General features: G+C 42.8%; 1 protein-coding gene across 3 annotated transcripts; it reads left to right on the top strand.

Moving 5' to 3' along the window:
* The first annotated feature begins 3,472 nt into the window (after positions 1-3,472).
* Positions 3,473-15,263, top strand: HAO2 (hydroxyacid oxidase 2). 3 transcript variants are annotated; one of them, XM_068181884.1, is made up of 8 exons: positions 3,473-3,619; positions 5,372-5,423; positions 6,200-6,351; positions 7,132-7,415; positions 7,792-8,007; positions 9,192-9,350; positions 11,051-11,120; positions 12,819-15,263. In XM_068181884.1, the coding sequence occupies exons 3-8, from the start codon at positions 6,219-6,221 to the stop codon at positions 12,872-12,874; spliced, it is 918 nt and encodes a 305-aa protein (XP_068037985.1). In that variant the 5' UTR covers positions 3,473-3,619; positions 5,372-5,423; positions 6,200-6,218; the 3' UTR covers positions 12,875-15,263. The 3 variants fall into 3 exon arrangements, with proteins under 3 accessions (XP_068037985.1, XP_068037986.1, XP_068037983.1); XM_068181885.1 differs by having other exon boundaries at positions 3,489-3,630; positions 5,282-5,423; positions 7,336-7,415; XM_068181882.1 differs by having other exon boundaries at positions 3,489-3,630; positions 5,282-5,423.
* The last annotated feature ends 1,207 nt before the right edge of the window (positions 15,264-16,470 follow it).

The following is a 16,470-nucleotide window of genomic DNA, read 5'->3' as shown; positions in this document are numbered from 1 at the left end:
ATGCTTCTGAATTCCTCTGGCTTTTTTGTAGGGGGAGTGAAAGGAGAAATGAAAAAAGAAATTGTAGGGATGAGATGAAAGAAAGTATGCCACAAAAAAATCAGATGAATGCTAAGCATAAATCAAGTTCTCTTCTGGTCTTTGGAGGCAGAGGTTTTTGCAGAAAGAGCAGCTTAATGTTCGGTAGTCTCCTAGAACACTAGAAAAGTGTGTCACAGGCCGTCCCCTCTGCCTCTTGCCCAAATTTATCCCCTTCTCTTGATTCTTCTACCCCCCAAAAACCCTGCTATCCCAGGATATCCCTGCCTGTTTTGCTCCCACCTGCTCTGTGTCTGACCTTGTTGCCTCTGCATATCCCTCCCTGCGTGTCCCTGGATGCTGTCCTGTAGGTCCTATTTTGAGCCATTATTTTTTCTCTTCCTCCTCCCCTTCAGTGCTGTTTAAGGCTGCATCCAACTCTGGGTGGCACAGGGTGAGGTAGAGCAAGGCACAGCCAGCTTTCTGCCTTCTGCTCATATTTGGGGCTGAGGTCCTATGGCACAAGCATGCTCTGCACCAGGCAAGTCTTCAGCAAAGACAACATCTGCATTTCAGACAAGCTCTGCAGACCATGTGCACGTGGAAAGCAGTGATTTACAGCTAGGTCAGATCTGACAGGATTTTCATATGGCCACCAAGTACAGGCTGATGTCTCCAGGGATCAACCCCCGCTAATTTCAAGCCCCTGCATGAAGCACTGAACTGCAGTAAAACCACTGTAAGATATTTTCAGCATGGGCCAACCATATTTTTCACTAACCTCATTCTTGGAAGTTGCTGACCAACTTTCAGTGAAATGTTCCCAAAATAAAATTCAGCCCAACACAGAGAGCAAGGATGGAAAATTTCAGCCTAGAATAATTAAAATATGAAAAAATTAAAAGCAACAGAAAATTAGATCTTATAATCAAAACTATTAGGCAACATTAAATATAAGATTTGTTGCCCTCTCCACCTGTAACAGAGGGATGGCTATTTAAGTATTCAGTTTGGGAAAAGCTTTCTTGCATAACTGACATGCAAGAAGAAAGCATTTTCCTTCCAAACTTGAGGCATATGCCCAAGAAAGGCATCTGATAAGGAGAAACAGTGGGGACTGTATGCAAACTGTTATGTGATCTGAATTATTTACATTGCTTGGAGTTCACCAGATTCTTCACCAAAGTGTTTTAAAGTCCCACACCGAAGTGAGCAATAATGGATGCATCAGGGAGAGATGTCAGCTTGACCCACCGTGATTTGCCATCTGTGAAAAACAAACAAATACAAGCAACTGGAGGAAGGAGCATTGTGACTGTAATAGGAACTGGAGCACAGATTTACAGAGGATCTTCGTGTTTAGACTCACGAGCCTTTGGCTATGTTAGCATTGAAAAGTAAGCAGCTGCAAAAGCCCAGCTACACAGATCTGTGCAAAAATCAAGCTTTGGCTGTTGACTGCTTGACATTCTACCTGCAAGGGTGGACCAGATGTGTGCAATTATTTCTTATACTATTTTCTTTAGTTTTAAAAGGAGACAGCGAGGTTGCCCGCAAAGTTTTTAGGGAGTCTTTTTAAGGTTTTTACTACACTCCAATGAAAAGTGTCCAGGATTTTAAAACATGTCCACTTTTTTCAAGTATAATACAGGGGTTATAATAAAAGATATTATATCTGTGGCAAATTTTGATTTCCTCAGATTACAGCTTCACAGCTAAATCAGGAGTATTACTGCTATCAGAGAAAATACCGCTTTTGGAACAAGAAGTCACTGCTACTTTGAATTGAGTCCATTGCTATAAGAAGAAAATATATCTAGATGCAAAGTACAGCCTCTTAAAAGCCACAGCATAAACACAGAGATTTTTCCCCTTTTCTGATCCAAAATACAGTAGTCACAGACTATTTTTAATTCATGTACAATTATGATAATCATGAAAGCATAAACTCTATGGTTTGCTGAATTGGCTGCAATGTGCATCCCTAAAGTAGGGAAGTACTGAGATCAGCATAATAAGAAATATGACAGAGGACCCTGCAGATGACTTGTAGGCTGAACCAAAGATCATGCCAGACCAGATGTAGCTACATTTATTGCTGTGCTGTGCACCAGAAAATGTTAAAAATAAAGCATAGGGAGTGAAGATTTCCAAACATATTAACAGTACTCTGGTGATGTGATCGTAGCAGTTTTAAGGCCATAGTGCCTTGAAGGCCGGCAAGTACTGGATTCTTTTTATAGCTTTTACCAACCTCGATTGATATATATGACCCAAACCTGACATCTAGTGGAGGAAGAACGAGGGCAGGATTTTCCTTGCCTTCCCAGGGATGCACTGGGCTCTGAGCACACGCTTTGCTTTTTTCTCTTCAGAAGTGACCTGAAGGCTGCCTGCCCCACGGCTCATCCTGGGCAGGGAAGCAAACCAAGGAGCTTGTGGGCATTTCAGCTAATTGTGCACACCTTGTCTAGTTCATATCCACAGCTACCCATGCCAGAAGCCAGTTCCACAGTGCTGTCAGCAGATAATGAGCTCTGAAGGCTGAATTCAAAGAAGTTTCAAAAGACAGTAGTAGAGACGACCATGTCTGGTTGAATTTGGGCAGGGTCTTGTGAACGCATCTAACAGGAAGAAGAGGTGTTCACTACAGCTGCAGAGATGGTGTCAGTGACCTACAATTTCTGCTGTCACAAATGTCAGGTCTGCACTCCTGGACCAGACCAGCCAGTTCAATGCTAGCTCATGAGGCTGCAGATCTGTTTAGTTGCCAGCTCTTTCCCACCACAGTAGTTCATTCACTGGCCCATCTGGGCTGCTTGAGCTGGGAGGCCAGCAATACATTGGGAAAGTTTTAACAAGTTTCTGCACCTGCCACTATAATATCTCATTTCTCAATTAGCAAAAATCAAAACTTCAGGCTCTCATACTTGCACAGAAATGTTGAAGGCATGAACCCTAAAGGCTAAAAGAAGCTAAAAGCCAAATAAAACTGTCCACTGTTTATTTTTCATATCTTAGAAATTTAAATCAATATCATAAATTTGTTGGTACCTCTGTCCTGATCAGAGCACTTACAGACCATTAAAAATGGCAGAAGACAAAGGGTATTTTAGTTGGTTTTACACTGCAGGAAGCAAAAAAACATCTCCCATATGCTAGTAAAGGGTCCAGGCTTTGTAGCTGGGAGTTGTACCTACTCACACTGTCTGTGAATTATCATTTTGGAAGGATGAAGCAGCAAGTTACAAACAGTTTAGATTCATTAAACCCCCTGCAATACTGTTGCTTACCTAAGTGAATGCACAGCCATCAGCCACTGCCAAAGAGCTCAGCTACAGGGCTCTGTCCTAAGCAATCACAATGCTGACGAGGTGATGCATTTTTAGGAGGGATTTTTAATCTCCTGAGAGCAAAACAAAGTTAGTGTTATACAAACAGTACAAAGTTTACCACAGGATTGAGCTTTAATCTCTGGTGGTTGCTTATTGACTGCAGAAGAAACAGAAGCTACTCAGTGAAAAGACCTCCTCAAAATCCTGTTTGCAGGCAAACTTGAAGGAGAGGCTCTCACCCCCTGCAGCTTTCCCTGAAACCCAAAGTAAGTCTGAACTAAGGTCTGAATTAGAAGACAGGACTGGGCCTGGGTTGTTTAAAATTCCTGTTTATTCTGCCATGAGAGGACTCGGTTTATCTTATTGCGCTTGATGATGTTGATCTTTCTAAAAGTTAGAAAAGCAGAATTTGTGATAGATGGTTTAAATGATGTCACAGTGTATTTATGAAGACTTGTGCTATCAGCACAGTTCTTGAAGTCAGAGAAAGCAGGCTTGGGATACTTGCAGCCCCTGGTACCTAATGCCTGTCAGAGCAGAGAGAACAATGCTGAAGAAATCAGTTGCATTTCTTCTGCCTCTTCCAATGAGTTCCTCACTTTGGGCTCTTTACTAGCAGAGAATTGTGAATTCTTATTTTCAAATGCAAACACAGGTACTTCAGTCAGTGAGAAGCAGGGTGCCTGCAGTTTGACAGGTTGTGTCTGTGTACATAACCTGCGTGTTTATCTTTACCAAAAGTGACCAACATGGGACACATGGAGCTGATTTTGATGAAGCTTGCAACCCTTGCTAGTCTGGGGTGGGAGGTAATCCCGAAAATTAGAATATTTACTTCTTCCTGTACATTTTATAGAGAAGCCAGACCAAGCCACAGCTGTTTTAAAATTTCATGTTTCCACATATCTTGCTAAATACTTATTTTAATCAGGACTGCAGAAGTAACTGCAACAAACAATTTAGAAAATTGACTTTGTCTGTGCTTTGTACATGTTTCTGCACACACGGGCATGGTTTGCTAAAACATTGATTTGCAATTGCTTTCAGTTCTTGCTTCTTCAAAAGTATGTAAGTGCAGGCATTTTCTGGACAGCATTTATGTTGGTTTGATTAGACATCTGGGTCACACAGCTTCACTTCCATTCCCTGAAAGGCTGAGGTTAGTTCTCAGAAACATGTTTCATATTGTGGAATTTGTTTTTCGCCAGTGTTTTCTCATGGTTTGTCCAAATTCTGTATGTTCCTTTTATAGTATATATCAGTGCTCCAGCATGTAATGCAAACACCCAGAAGGTATTTGTTACAGAAGAGAAAGGAAGATCTGTAGAAAATGTTTTGTTTTTTCCACAGCACTGGCCTTGACAGTGACTTGTTCTCAGGGTCTGGACATAGTTTTACTGTGTGTTCATGCTGGAGCAGGTTACATGTAAACTCTGTATTTACTTGTTTCCAGATTTCTCCATCTTGAATTCCATCACTGTGCTCCGTAACTAATTGTTCAGTCACGGTTCCGTCCTTAGGGGTAATCTAACAAATGATGTTCTGGGACAACCTTTGAGCAGAATTAGTGGAACAAATAAAGCAGCTTGTTTTAAGATGGAGCTTATGATAGAATTACACAACTAAAATAGCAGAGGACCTAAAATGTCCTCTTCAGGCTGCATTTTAGAAGAGAATGAAGAGAGGCACAGAGATGGAAGCTTCCTCCTGCTCTCATGGCTGCATCTGCAAGTTTTCCCCAGACTGGGGTAGGGGATTCATAGACCAATGTGCAAGATAGAATGAGACAACTCTCAGCAGCTCTTCTGTAAAACAGATGTCTCCAAGCTTTGCATTCAGTGATATAAGAGCCCCTGGAAGAGAGAATTCAGGGAAGTTCAGGGATCTAATTTCTGCTCCATGTTATTCTTTTCTTCAAGGTTCCCTACACCACTCAGCAATGTCTATGGTGTGTCTTTCTGACTTCGAAGCTTATGCTAAGAAGTATTTACCCAAGATTGCTTGGGATTATTTTGCAGCTGGAGCAGACGACTGTACCACACGAGATGAAAACATCCTGGCATATAAGAGGTAATGTGAGAAGGAAATGAAGAGGGTACTGGGACCTTTTAAACTGTTTTTGTGCAAGTGTGTGGATTTGACAGGCAAAGACACCTAAAACCTTGTCCTTTCCAGGGGTCCCCAAGCTAAATGCAAAATCTGAGCAACATGCACTGTGTGCTCTGATGCCAGACTGAGTATGACACGAGATGTATGAGGCTTTAGGGATGCTGGGGGTACAGGCAGGTGCCAGGGGAGGGTAGGGTATAGAGTGCTATGGAGTGTGTGGCATTACAGGAAAGGGCATGAGCAGCTCTAACAGAATGAGCTGCAAGAGGGAGCTCTTGGTGAACAGCAGGAAGCCTATGTGCAAGTAGGGTGGGATTTAGGGAACATGCTGCAGTGTCTGAGAGGAGGCACACTGTACAGTGAGGATAGACACATGAGTGGAGAAGTGGAAGGACCCAGCCTGCCTGCAAGTAAAAGGAACCTGGGGGAGGGCACTGGGAGAACGTGACATGGTGAGCTGAGGCAGGAGATGCAGAAATCATGTAGTGTGGCTGGTAAAGCAGGACAAATGAAAAGTGGAAGCGACTGAACTGATGGCTGAATTGGCCTCTAAAAGCAAACAGAAAGGACAAAGAGCCTTTGTTGTATTTTCTTTTATTATAAATTATTATTTGATGTTTTCTTCATTGGCTCAGATTCCTACTTTGCAATTGGTGAACGAAGACTTGGTTTCCATGAAATTCCAGAAAACTCACTGAACATCTACAATATCCTGAAGGGGTTTTTTTGCCTTACAGAATTCGTTTCCGGCCACGTATGCTGCGGGATGTATCCGTGATGGACATCAGGACTAAAATCCTGGGTTCTGAAATCAGTTTTCCTGTAGGAATCGCTCCTACAGGCTTCCACCAGCTAGCATGGCCTGATGGAGAAAAAAGCACAGCCAGAGGTACTCTTCTGCTCTGGTGCCATGTAGCACCAAAAGGGGGATTGTAGGAAAGCCTCAAGAAGCATTTAGGATGACTTGATGTGTGACTGAGAAAAATTTTCAGGCTTGAGGGGGCAAACTCCATTCCCACTTTCTGACACACTGCACAGGAAGCTGTATAGATGTTGCTCTTCTTCTCCAGTTACCAACATAAAAAATCAGCCCCATGGAATCTGCTGCAAATTGAAGACAAGGGCAGTGGACATATTTCTGACTCATACCAAAAACCTCATGAGGTTTTCAGTCTTGGGGGTTCTAGATGGTTTGTAAAAGTGGTGGATGGGACTCAGACTGTGAATTCCTTGTTACTGGTTAAGAGATGTCTCCCTTGGACAAAAAGATATCTCCTTTTCACAAATCGTGTGGAGAGTTTGGAGACCTGACCCCTAGAAATGTTTTTTCTTCTGTGTACACTGAGTACATCTAACGGTACATTCCTGAGAGGACTCAGTCATAAAGATAAAATTCACACTTTTTCTAAAAATGTAGCTGCAAAATGAAAGCACAGTTTTAATTTAATTACCTCTCCCTTTTCTGCTTTCTTAACCATGGACTAACAGGAGTGCATGGTAAATACACTGTCATTGTGTATCCCAGGACATAGCTGCCCTGCACTTTGTAGGATACACACAAAATCAGGAGTTGGGGTGGTCTCTGCAAACAGTGCATGGTTTTGTATCTCATGTCTGGCAAGACCCTTCAGATGCCTTTGTTTCTGACTCCTTCCCCCCGCCTCCCAAGCGGCCAGAGCAATGAACATCTGCTACATTGCCAGCACCTACTCCACCTGCTTGCTGGAGGAGATCTCCGCAGCTGCACCCGACGGTCTCCGCTGGTTCCAGCTCTACATCCACCGCAACAGGGCAGCTTCCCAGCAGCTGGTCCAACGGGCGGAGGCCTTGGGCTTCCAGGGCCTCGTCCTCACTGCGGATCTGCCCTACACAGGCAAGAGACGCGACGATGTCCGCAACGGTTTCCGCCTTCCTCCCCACATGAAAGTGAAGAACTTGGAACGAGCCTTTGAGGTTTGTAAAATGAGCCCGTCCTTTCATTCACTGCTCTGGCATGGACCACATGAGAGAAAAACCACTGGGTAACTGCTGCCCTAGCATTTGCTGTAGTGGGGTGTATTTTCTCCCCTGCTGCTTCTGCAGCATCCTGGCTTGATCTCCTGCCAGATGGGTTCTGTCTCCAAAATCCCCACCCAGCTGCCTTAGAGGCACTGATCTCCACCCCCATTGCAATTATTCTCCTCCAGAGAAGTGTGACATTTTTGGAGCTGATGAACATGTCTGTTGGCAAGTTTGATTAATCTGTTCTAGGGCAAGGAAAGACACCAACGACCTGTGTATTGTTGCAGCCTGGATGAGTTTTCCTTTTGCTGTTCCATTTTGGCTGTAGGGAGATGACTGGTCTGAATATGGACTGCCACCCAACAGCTTGGATCCTTCGGTCACCTGGAATGACATCTACTGGCTGCGGAGCCTGACACGCCTGCCCATTATCATCAAAGGCATCTTGACAAGAGAAGATGCAGAGCTGGCAGTGAAACATGGAGTTCAGGGAATCATTGTGTCCAACCATGGTGGGAGGCAACTAGATGAAGGACCTGCCACTGTAAGTGAGAATGGATGAAAATGGATGTCCCACATTTTCCCCATTTACGGTCTGCACATTTGCATTAACCTGGATATCTCTATGCCCAGGTTTGTGCATACACTTCTGGTGAACTTGAGTTTGTCCAGTGGCCATGGATGTGTGCAGATATACTTTAGCTTTAAACTGGTGAGGTCCATGCCTTGGCATGGGAGCTACCCACTGAAGTATTTCCTCAGCTTCTCGGGAGGGTTCTGTAAGTACCACAGAACCCACTTAAGTGCAGATAAACCACTGGCCTAAGTCAGGGAGACTCAGGGAGAGTTCCTGCCCGTGTGTCCATGAGCTGGTGCAGCGCACTCAAACTCTTTGCGCACTGCAGCACAAACAAAACAAAGCTCTGGAACCAAAACTGTACAAATGAGAGCATAATGTATTCTCATTGTTCACATCTGTCAAAACATGCAAAACAATGCAGCTAGATTTAGTGAGAGGTCTGCTTGCGTATTTACAGGCTCAAGTCTAAATGGGAATTTATTGACTTATATGAGCCAGAAAAAGGATAACTTATCTGGAGAAAAATTCCCCTGCTTTTAAACTTGTACAAAGAAATCATGTATTGTTTGGACATGTGTGTATTTCACTGGCTTAATTTGGCTTCTGTCAGTTTTTCCAATTGCTCTTATTTTACAGTTCTGCATTGCAGAGTATCTTACGAACTTTCTTTGCTCAGTTTTCTTTTGTTAAATAAAAATAGGTACCAGGGAATTCTATTCTACGTCAAGGCTTAGGTAGTTTGAGCAGTAGAAGTCTGACATCAGCCTTTTTTGCAAACAGCTATATTATTCATCATTGTCTCAAATAAAATAAAATATGGATGACAGTTATTCCCATTGAAATTTATATTTAAAATCTTGCATAAATATATTGAAAATGTTACTTTTTCACTAATCAAAAGTTATATCAAAGAATATCAGTACAAGCAAAGCACTGGAAAATGGCATTAAGTATCTGGAAAGCAGAACAGGGAGCTGCACATGATTCTGCAGCTCCTGGTGCTGAGCTATTTGTGATGCATTGTCACGTTTCATTTTGAGAAGGTCTCCTACTAAAGCACTGCATCCCTGCCTGTCTCTTTGGAATATATCCTCATTCTCTTGGAACCAAAAGCTGCCCTCAAGGTGAGACTGGCTACTTCTTTGCAGATTGATGCTCTGGTTGAGGTTGTGGAGGCAGTACGTGGCAGAGTCGAAGTTTATGTAGATGGTGGGATACGAAAAGGAAGCGACGTGTTAAAAGCACTGGCACTGGGAGCAAAATGCATCTTTATTGGAAGACCAGCTTTATGGGGCCTGGCTTACAAGGTGAGTAAGGAGCTCTGAGTCCATATGCCTGCTTCTCACACTCTCCAGCAGTCCTGCAACTGAAGTCACAGGTTTTTCACTGGTGGAGAATATCTTTTTAAATTTTATTTTGCTGAATTTGAAGTGGAATCACCCCAAATTGAATGAAACCCTGATGTTTCCTCTTATTTAAAAATACCACTGAATTTGACAATTTCCTGGTATTTTGAACAATGGGATTTTGAAGGTGATAGCATTGTTTTGTGGGACCTGATTTCTTGTTGTTGCAGTTTGGTGCTAAAATACTTTAGGACTCAAGACCATCTGTGCTTTTGAAAACAGGGGCTGGGTTTATTTGCCAGAAAGATTAGTCTGACAATTTTATTTGCTTTCAGCAAATAGTTGGGAACAATACATGGTTTTGGTAGAACAGTTTCACAGCAGTGCTTTGAATTCTTCAGAAATACATACAGAACTCCATCCCACAGACGGCTGAAACATTTTGGACCAGGCTGAACAAAATTGTGTCCTGGAGGTGCCTGGGTTTTCCACTGCTATTTCAGTCCCAGCTTTACTGCTTCTCAACTCTGAGCATATTTCTATGATCCAGAGTCATGAATTAGACCTCTGATGCAGGAGGTAAACATAATATAATTAAAATTAAAATATTATTATACCAGTTGGGGTTTATTGCTAACTTTTTTGCTTTTTACACTCTGGATGGAATCTTTCAAAACTTTCCTCTAGAAGAAAAGATACTTCTTTTTTATGGTCTAGACACATTTCCTTTCTTTTAAATGGCACTCTTGTCCAGTGGTGTGATTGCTGTAGATTCCAATAGCAAAGCTTTGATCAAGAAATCACCCGAATCTCCTGAAAAAAACTGTAAGAGTTGGCAGTACTATTTCTTCTGCCAGTAAACAACAAAGGGCTTAAGATGAAAAAGTGTTCCTGTGAGTTGTTTGCACTTTTTCCACAATGGAAACAGAAAGGAGATGGGATTTGGGGGGCTTCAATTGTGCTTTGGTGTTATATTCCATAGAATATTCCTAAACATGTATCTCAGTGGCATTACCAAAGCATACAATAGAGGAAGGGCATAAACAAGTGTCTGCACCCAAAGCATTCATTTTTGCAAGACATTAAAAGAAAATTTAAGAGAAAAAAAAAAATTTAATCCTCCAGTATTTCACAGGAAGATCAAAATCTTCTGTACATTTTATTGGCTTTTGAGCTTCTTGGTGTCACTTACACAGAGAAAAACACATAGTCTACTATTTTTAAAGATTCCAGTATTTGAAGTAAACTACAGTTTACTGTCCAGTCTTTGAGTTATCTACAGTTTCTGGAGTGGTAACATATATAAAACTCTCATTACTTCATTAAAACCTGTCAGTATTATAAGGCTTGATGTTTTAAATAGCAAGCCTATTGGTGGGGGAAAACTGAAAGCTAAAAAAAAGAACTGGCTACAAATGTCAGAAGTGAAAAACAGCTTTGTTTTCTTTCCCTGTTCAGATGTATCCCAAAAGGAAAAGCATCTAAATTAATCTGTGATGAACTGAGCACATCCATCATATAATTTTAATCATTCATCTGCATGAGAGACCGGAATTGGCACAGACTTAAGGAACTATCCCAACTCTCAGGGTGCAGGCATCCTGCAGCACTGCTCTGTGCCAGTGCTCCATTTACCCTGACTGCTTTCTCTGTTGGTGCAGGGTGAAGAAGGTCTTCAGGATGTCTTGAGAATTCTTCAGGATGAGTTTCGCTTGTCTATGGCCTTAGCTGGTACGTATTTTGTTTGGAATGGGTGTTACAGATGTTTCTGCATGCAAGCCCTATAAAATCAGGAGTGTGCTGGTCAGAAAAAGGGAATCCACAGGAGCTGTGATAGCTCGAGTTACTATACTTGAGATTCTCTGCTTCCTGTGAAACCACTTGGCATTACAGGTGTCACAGCAAAGAAGTTCGCATGGAGAAAGCAGTTTAGAGCAGCTTTGTGACCCAAGTAAAGAGATGCAGAAATGCTAAGTACAGCCAAGCAAAACTTGGAATTTCTGCTCTCCTGGGAAGGAGAGAATAAGTTTTTCAGTATTTAATTAGTGTTTATCAAGGTAAAATGCAACTGATCTTTTCTTCTGCATTAAGGGTTCATTAAAAATGGATGCAGAAGTTTTTTCTGTATGTTAGAGAATACAGTCTGTAGGTGATTACACGGTTTAAAAGCCTTTGTGACTCCTCCCACCTTTTACTCTCACTCCTGCTCCCAGCTCTTGCTGCCCTGTTTGACCCTCTCACCAAACAGCAAATTTCCAGAGCCCAGTGCAAGCTCCAGTTTTACTCTTGAACAAGAGGCTTATGGTACTTGAACAAGGTCTCCAGGGCAGTGGTCAAAGCACCAAGCCTGACAGAGTTCCAGAAGCATTTGGACAGTGCTCTCAGGCACATAGTGTGATTCTTGGGGTGTGCTTTGCATGGCCAGGAGTTGGACTGGATGATCCTTGTGGGTTCCTACCAATGCAGGATATTCTATATATTATGACATGTAGAACTCAAGTGGATAGCAACACTGACTGGGAGACTGGAGCTGAAATCCCTCTGGCCATAGCGTGGTTTTATGGGTTACTTTTTCAACCAGTGAAAATCCCTGTGTTTTTTCCCCAGCAGACTTTTACAGTTCTTTTCATGCAAAAGGGTACAGGATTCAGCAAGAGTAGCAGGTTGGGATCCTTTTGCTGTGGCTGTGAAATTCATTGAATGATACAATCTTTTAGGTTGGAAAAGACCTTTAAGATCAACAAGTCCAACTGTTAACCCAGCACTGCCAATTCTACCATGAGACCATGTCCCCTAGTGCCATATCTATGTGTTTTTTAAACACATTCAGAGCTGGTGACTCAACCACTTCCTTGGCAGCCTATTCCAGTGCTTGATAACAATTTCTGTGAAGAAATTCTTCCTAATATCCAGTTTAAACCTTGCCTGAACAGAGGATTCAAGGTGCAGCCTCACCAGTGCCCAGGACAGGGGGACAATCACTGGCCTAGTCCTGCTGCCCATACCATTGCTGACACAGGCCAGGATACCCATCTGGGTACACAGCTGGCTCATGTTCAGCCAGCTGTCACCCAGCACCCTTATTCCACCCATATTTGTCCAAATTAAATGGCAATGCAAATCTTCACCTCTGGTCATTTGGCACAGCAACCCCTACCCGTCTTTTCTCTATTTTTTTCTGCTGACTTTACTGGATCAGATTTTGCCCTACTCAGCTTGTTATAAAAATAATTTTTTTCATGTCTCTGACTCTTCTTGTGGGGGGACTCTAGTGCTGAACCTCAAGGCTGAAGATGCCACTGAGGAGTGGAGATGTTGAAGTACCAACCTATTCTAACTTGGCTTGTACGAGACTGGGATTTAGAGCAGGGGGGCTTCCAAGCTTCATCCACAGACCTTTGTCTCTCACCAGTGTTTCATTTATTGCAGGCTGTGCCAGCGTCTCAGAGATTGGCCAGCACCTGGTTCAGTTCTCAAGGCTGTGATCAGCCTCCTGCCATGCCCACCAAACAGAGGCAGGTGAAGCTAAGGTCCCAGCCAGATTGAAGATGAAAAAGAAGGTGCAATAAGTATCTGATTAAGGCTTTCTGGAAACTTCTGAAGAGATTAGGAAAGGCTCTGTGTTAGCAAAGGCTGCTCTCTATTGAGACCAATGAATTCCATAGCAGTTTGTGTAATTGTTACTTATCTAAATACATTTTCTTTAAACTGGCTGTTTCACAGCATTACCTATGTTGGGTCTTCCTCCAAAGTTCCGCTACATTGGACAGCCAGACATGGAAAACCTGTGCCTTGCTTTTTCTACTTGTCATGCCAAGACTCACTGCAATCCAATCCACCCACCTCTCCTGCCCTGGGACAGTAAATGTTGTGGCTGCTATCTTCCATCCAGGCTTTTCCTGGATGTATTAATAAAAAAAAAAAATAGAAACAAGATGAATCAGCTGCCAGGCACTCCAGCTACCCTTTGCACGAGGGGGCAGTTCTTGCCCACTGCTTCTAAATGCAAAGCAGTGAAGGGGTGGAGCAGGGTACGGCTTGTGGGGAAAGAGCCAGCTCTTTTTTCCAGTGGTGCAAACCCCCTGCCTCACCCTGCTTTGGAGCCAGCAGATACCCTGATACCCATTTCCCTGGCACGTGCAGGGGGAGCCATGCTACCAAAAGGTGACCTTTTGCATGAAGCCTACTTTGAATCGGCCTGAAGGAGGCAGAAGGAAGAACCTCACCCTGTTAGCGCGCTCTGTTTAGACTTGCGTCTCTCTCAGAGATAACAGTGTCTGCAGTGATGTTCCAGAGGCCTTCACATGGAGGCCTTCCTCTCTGTTCCAGTAACAATAAACCTTGTCAGCAGACTGACAGCCTGGCAGATAAGACTCGGGAATTACAGCACATCACACACATTGATGGATTTCAAGGATGTACAAGAAGAGAATGAGACAACTGGGAGTGCTCAGTCCCGCGAAGGCTAAAGGCAGGGGGAGGGGGGATCACATCACTGCCTTTTACTACTCATTTGGAGAAGATCCAGGCCAACTTCTTGGATGTGTGTAGTAAAAGGGTGAAAGGCAATGGGCACAAGTTGCAATGAGGAAAATTCCAGGCAGAAATCACTGGGGTAAAAAATCACCATGAGGAGAGTCAGACACTGCAACATAGGGTTTGTGAAACCTCCATTATTAGAGATCTTAAGAGCTTGCCCGGACAAGGTCCAGAGCAACCTCTTTGATACTGCTTTGAGAAGAGGTCAGCACAGAGATCTCCAGAGGCTGCCTTTAATCTGAATTGTAGGAGGATATCACAGAATCATAAAATAGGAGCTGCACATGAGATCTGTACCCTGCTGTACCACTGTGCTGCATGGAGCTGCAGGTGCAGCATGTGTATCTCTGTGAAAGGCTGCAAGAAAGCATTTTCTGAGTGAAAAACAAAGATATTTGGTGAGTGAACTTAAAGTGAGAGTTCACAGGGTTCAATCAGGGTGAGAGACTATTTAACAAGCCCAGTTTTTCCAAGACATTGAAAGTTTTCTATGGTCTGGGTTAGGCCTAAGCCAATGCACACCAAAGTTTCATGCCCCATTGTCTGCACCCAGTTCTGCTTTATGTTCTTGATGTCGGATACACATTCAAGCAAGGTTAAATCTTACAAAAAAACCTGTCCTCAAAGTTTGTAAACATGTAGCTTAAGGACTAATCAAACCCTGCTGGTTCCCAGCATCCCTGAAGGATGGGACAGAGATACAGCCTACTAGCAAGGGTAGTTCATCTACAAAATGGATCCAAACATAAACATTTTTTTGGCATATGATGCAAATTTCTCCAGCTTTTAAATATATGAGTTACTCATCAATTTCACCTGACGAAATAGAGTTCTTCCTAAAACGAAAGGGAAAAGGAGACAAAATGTTTGTTTCTAGTTAATTGCCCAAATCATGTGCTGTCTAATATGGCAAAGACTACTGCAAGAAGCCTTTTTGATCTTGAAGATAATATCAGAAATGTTTACAATCACCTTCTCTGTTCTACCGGAAGAATTTTGGTATTTCTGAAATAGGAGATATTATCTTTGTCAGGTTTGAAGACACAGGAACATTGAGGCCTCTTAAGGTGATTTTCTTCATACCTTGATTAAAGTGATTAAAGTGTTTTACAACTCTTCTCCACTATGAGAAATTGCTTTTATTCAGAATTCAATACAGGACAGTTGTCCACAAGTTAATTATTTAAATATTTTTCCCCTCTTGCCAATGTATAACTAGAAGAGAGGGAAATGTTTCCAGGAGGGAACAGTGCCTCCCACACTGAAGGGCAGAAGTTTTCCTTGAGTAAATCTACATTTCAAAGTCCAGCCTCTCTCCCAGAGCTGCCAGCATGCCAGCTTGATTTTTCACATGAGAAGAAATATGGAATTTTTTTTTTTTTTTGGTATGTGTGTGTGTGTTTGGTCACAATAACTCTATATTTAGAAATCAAAAGGTCCAGCTAAATAATGAGTATGCTTTTGCTGCTTTGGGTTTTCCCTGCTTCAGTTCTCATAGGTCTTGGCAACAGGCCAGACTTCAGAAACCCCTTTCCTGAATTAAAATTCTTTCTGGACAAATAGATCTGTTCTTCCTTTCTTAAATCTGGATGCCCTGATTTATAGCAAAATCAGTTTACCTGATTCCATAATTAAACAGCATTGCCCTCTGTAAAAGAACTTTTTATCCTATAAAACTTCTATGCCCATTCCAATACCATGATACAGTTTTTTCCTAATGCTGCTGGGAATTTTCCCTTCACTATTTCTATTTCTGTCTTCTCATCTCCACTACACTCCCTCTCAATCCATTTTTCCCCTTGTGACAAGGTTAAGAAAATGCATTCTCTAACACCTGCCAGTCATTGCCCCAAAGCATTTGTCACAGCAGGCACAAGTAAAATCAGAGGAGCAACTGTTCCTGGGCCAGGCTGGAATGGGACATGGTCATTGCACATATACTAAGCTATCCACTTAGTCCATGTATAGCATTTCTCCAACACTCATCAGAATTTACAAGCTCTGATTTTCTAAAATGATGCTCTTAGTAATGCAGTCCATTCCACAGCAAAATACCAGATTGTGGTGGCTTCATTTGACAATGAAGTCAAAGAGAAAGAAGATATCAACATAGTTAAAAAATGTCCATGCCGTGACATAGCTTGGTAAACTTTTCAAATGCAGCTCAATTATGTTTAAGTCTGCAAGTCCCCTACCTGTGCAATAACTCTGAATTTCACCAGGTTGTTCCTGGTGGTCGGGGTCTGGTGGACTTTGGCTTTGTTGCTCATTGGCCCCGTTCTGGGGTGTGCAGCCCATTCCAGCATCTGCCTTCCTGTCCTTTGGGGAACACCAGAGCCAGTCTTGTCTGCACAGGAGGAGCTGGCATGCCACTCAGCAGCCCCAGCAGCAATGTCAACATGAAACAAGAGGTGAAAAAGTTGTCTCTGGGTGAGACTGCAGGAAGGAGCAGTAGGTCTGAGCTGAACAAATTGCTGCTGACCACTGACATTCACACACAGCAATTCCGATGAAGGCTGCTATGCAGTGATGTATAAAATTC

The sequence above is a fragment of the Anomalospiza imberbis genome, chromosome 2 (genome assembly GCF_031753505.1).
Source record: "Anomalospiza imberbis isolate Cuckoo-Finch-1a 21T00152 chromosome 2, ASM3175350v1, whole genome shotgun sequence".
NCBI lineage: Eukaryota > Metazoa > Chordata > Aves > Passeriformes > Viduidae > Anomalospiza > Anomalospiza imberbis.
Note: the sequence above shows the minus strand (reverse complement) of the source record. Positions and strands in the feature narration are given on the sequence as shown.

Coding starts and splice junctions, on each gene's coding strand:
- HAO2 (XM_068181882.1), top strand. CDS start 5,293: ATGTCTATGGTGTGTCTTTCTGACTTCGAAGCTTATGCTAAGAAGTAT. Junction 5,424..6,199: donor AACATCCTGGCATATAAGAG/GTAATGTGAGAA, acceptor TTTGCCTTACAG/AATTCGTTTCCGGCCACGTA. Junction 7,416..7,791: donor ACTTGGAACGAGCCTTTGAG/GTTTGTAAAATG, acceptor TTTTGGCTGTAG/GGAGATGACTGGTCTGAATA.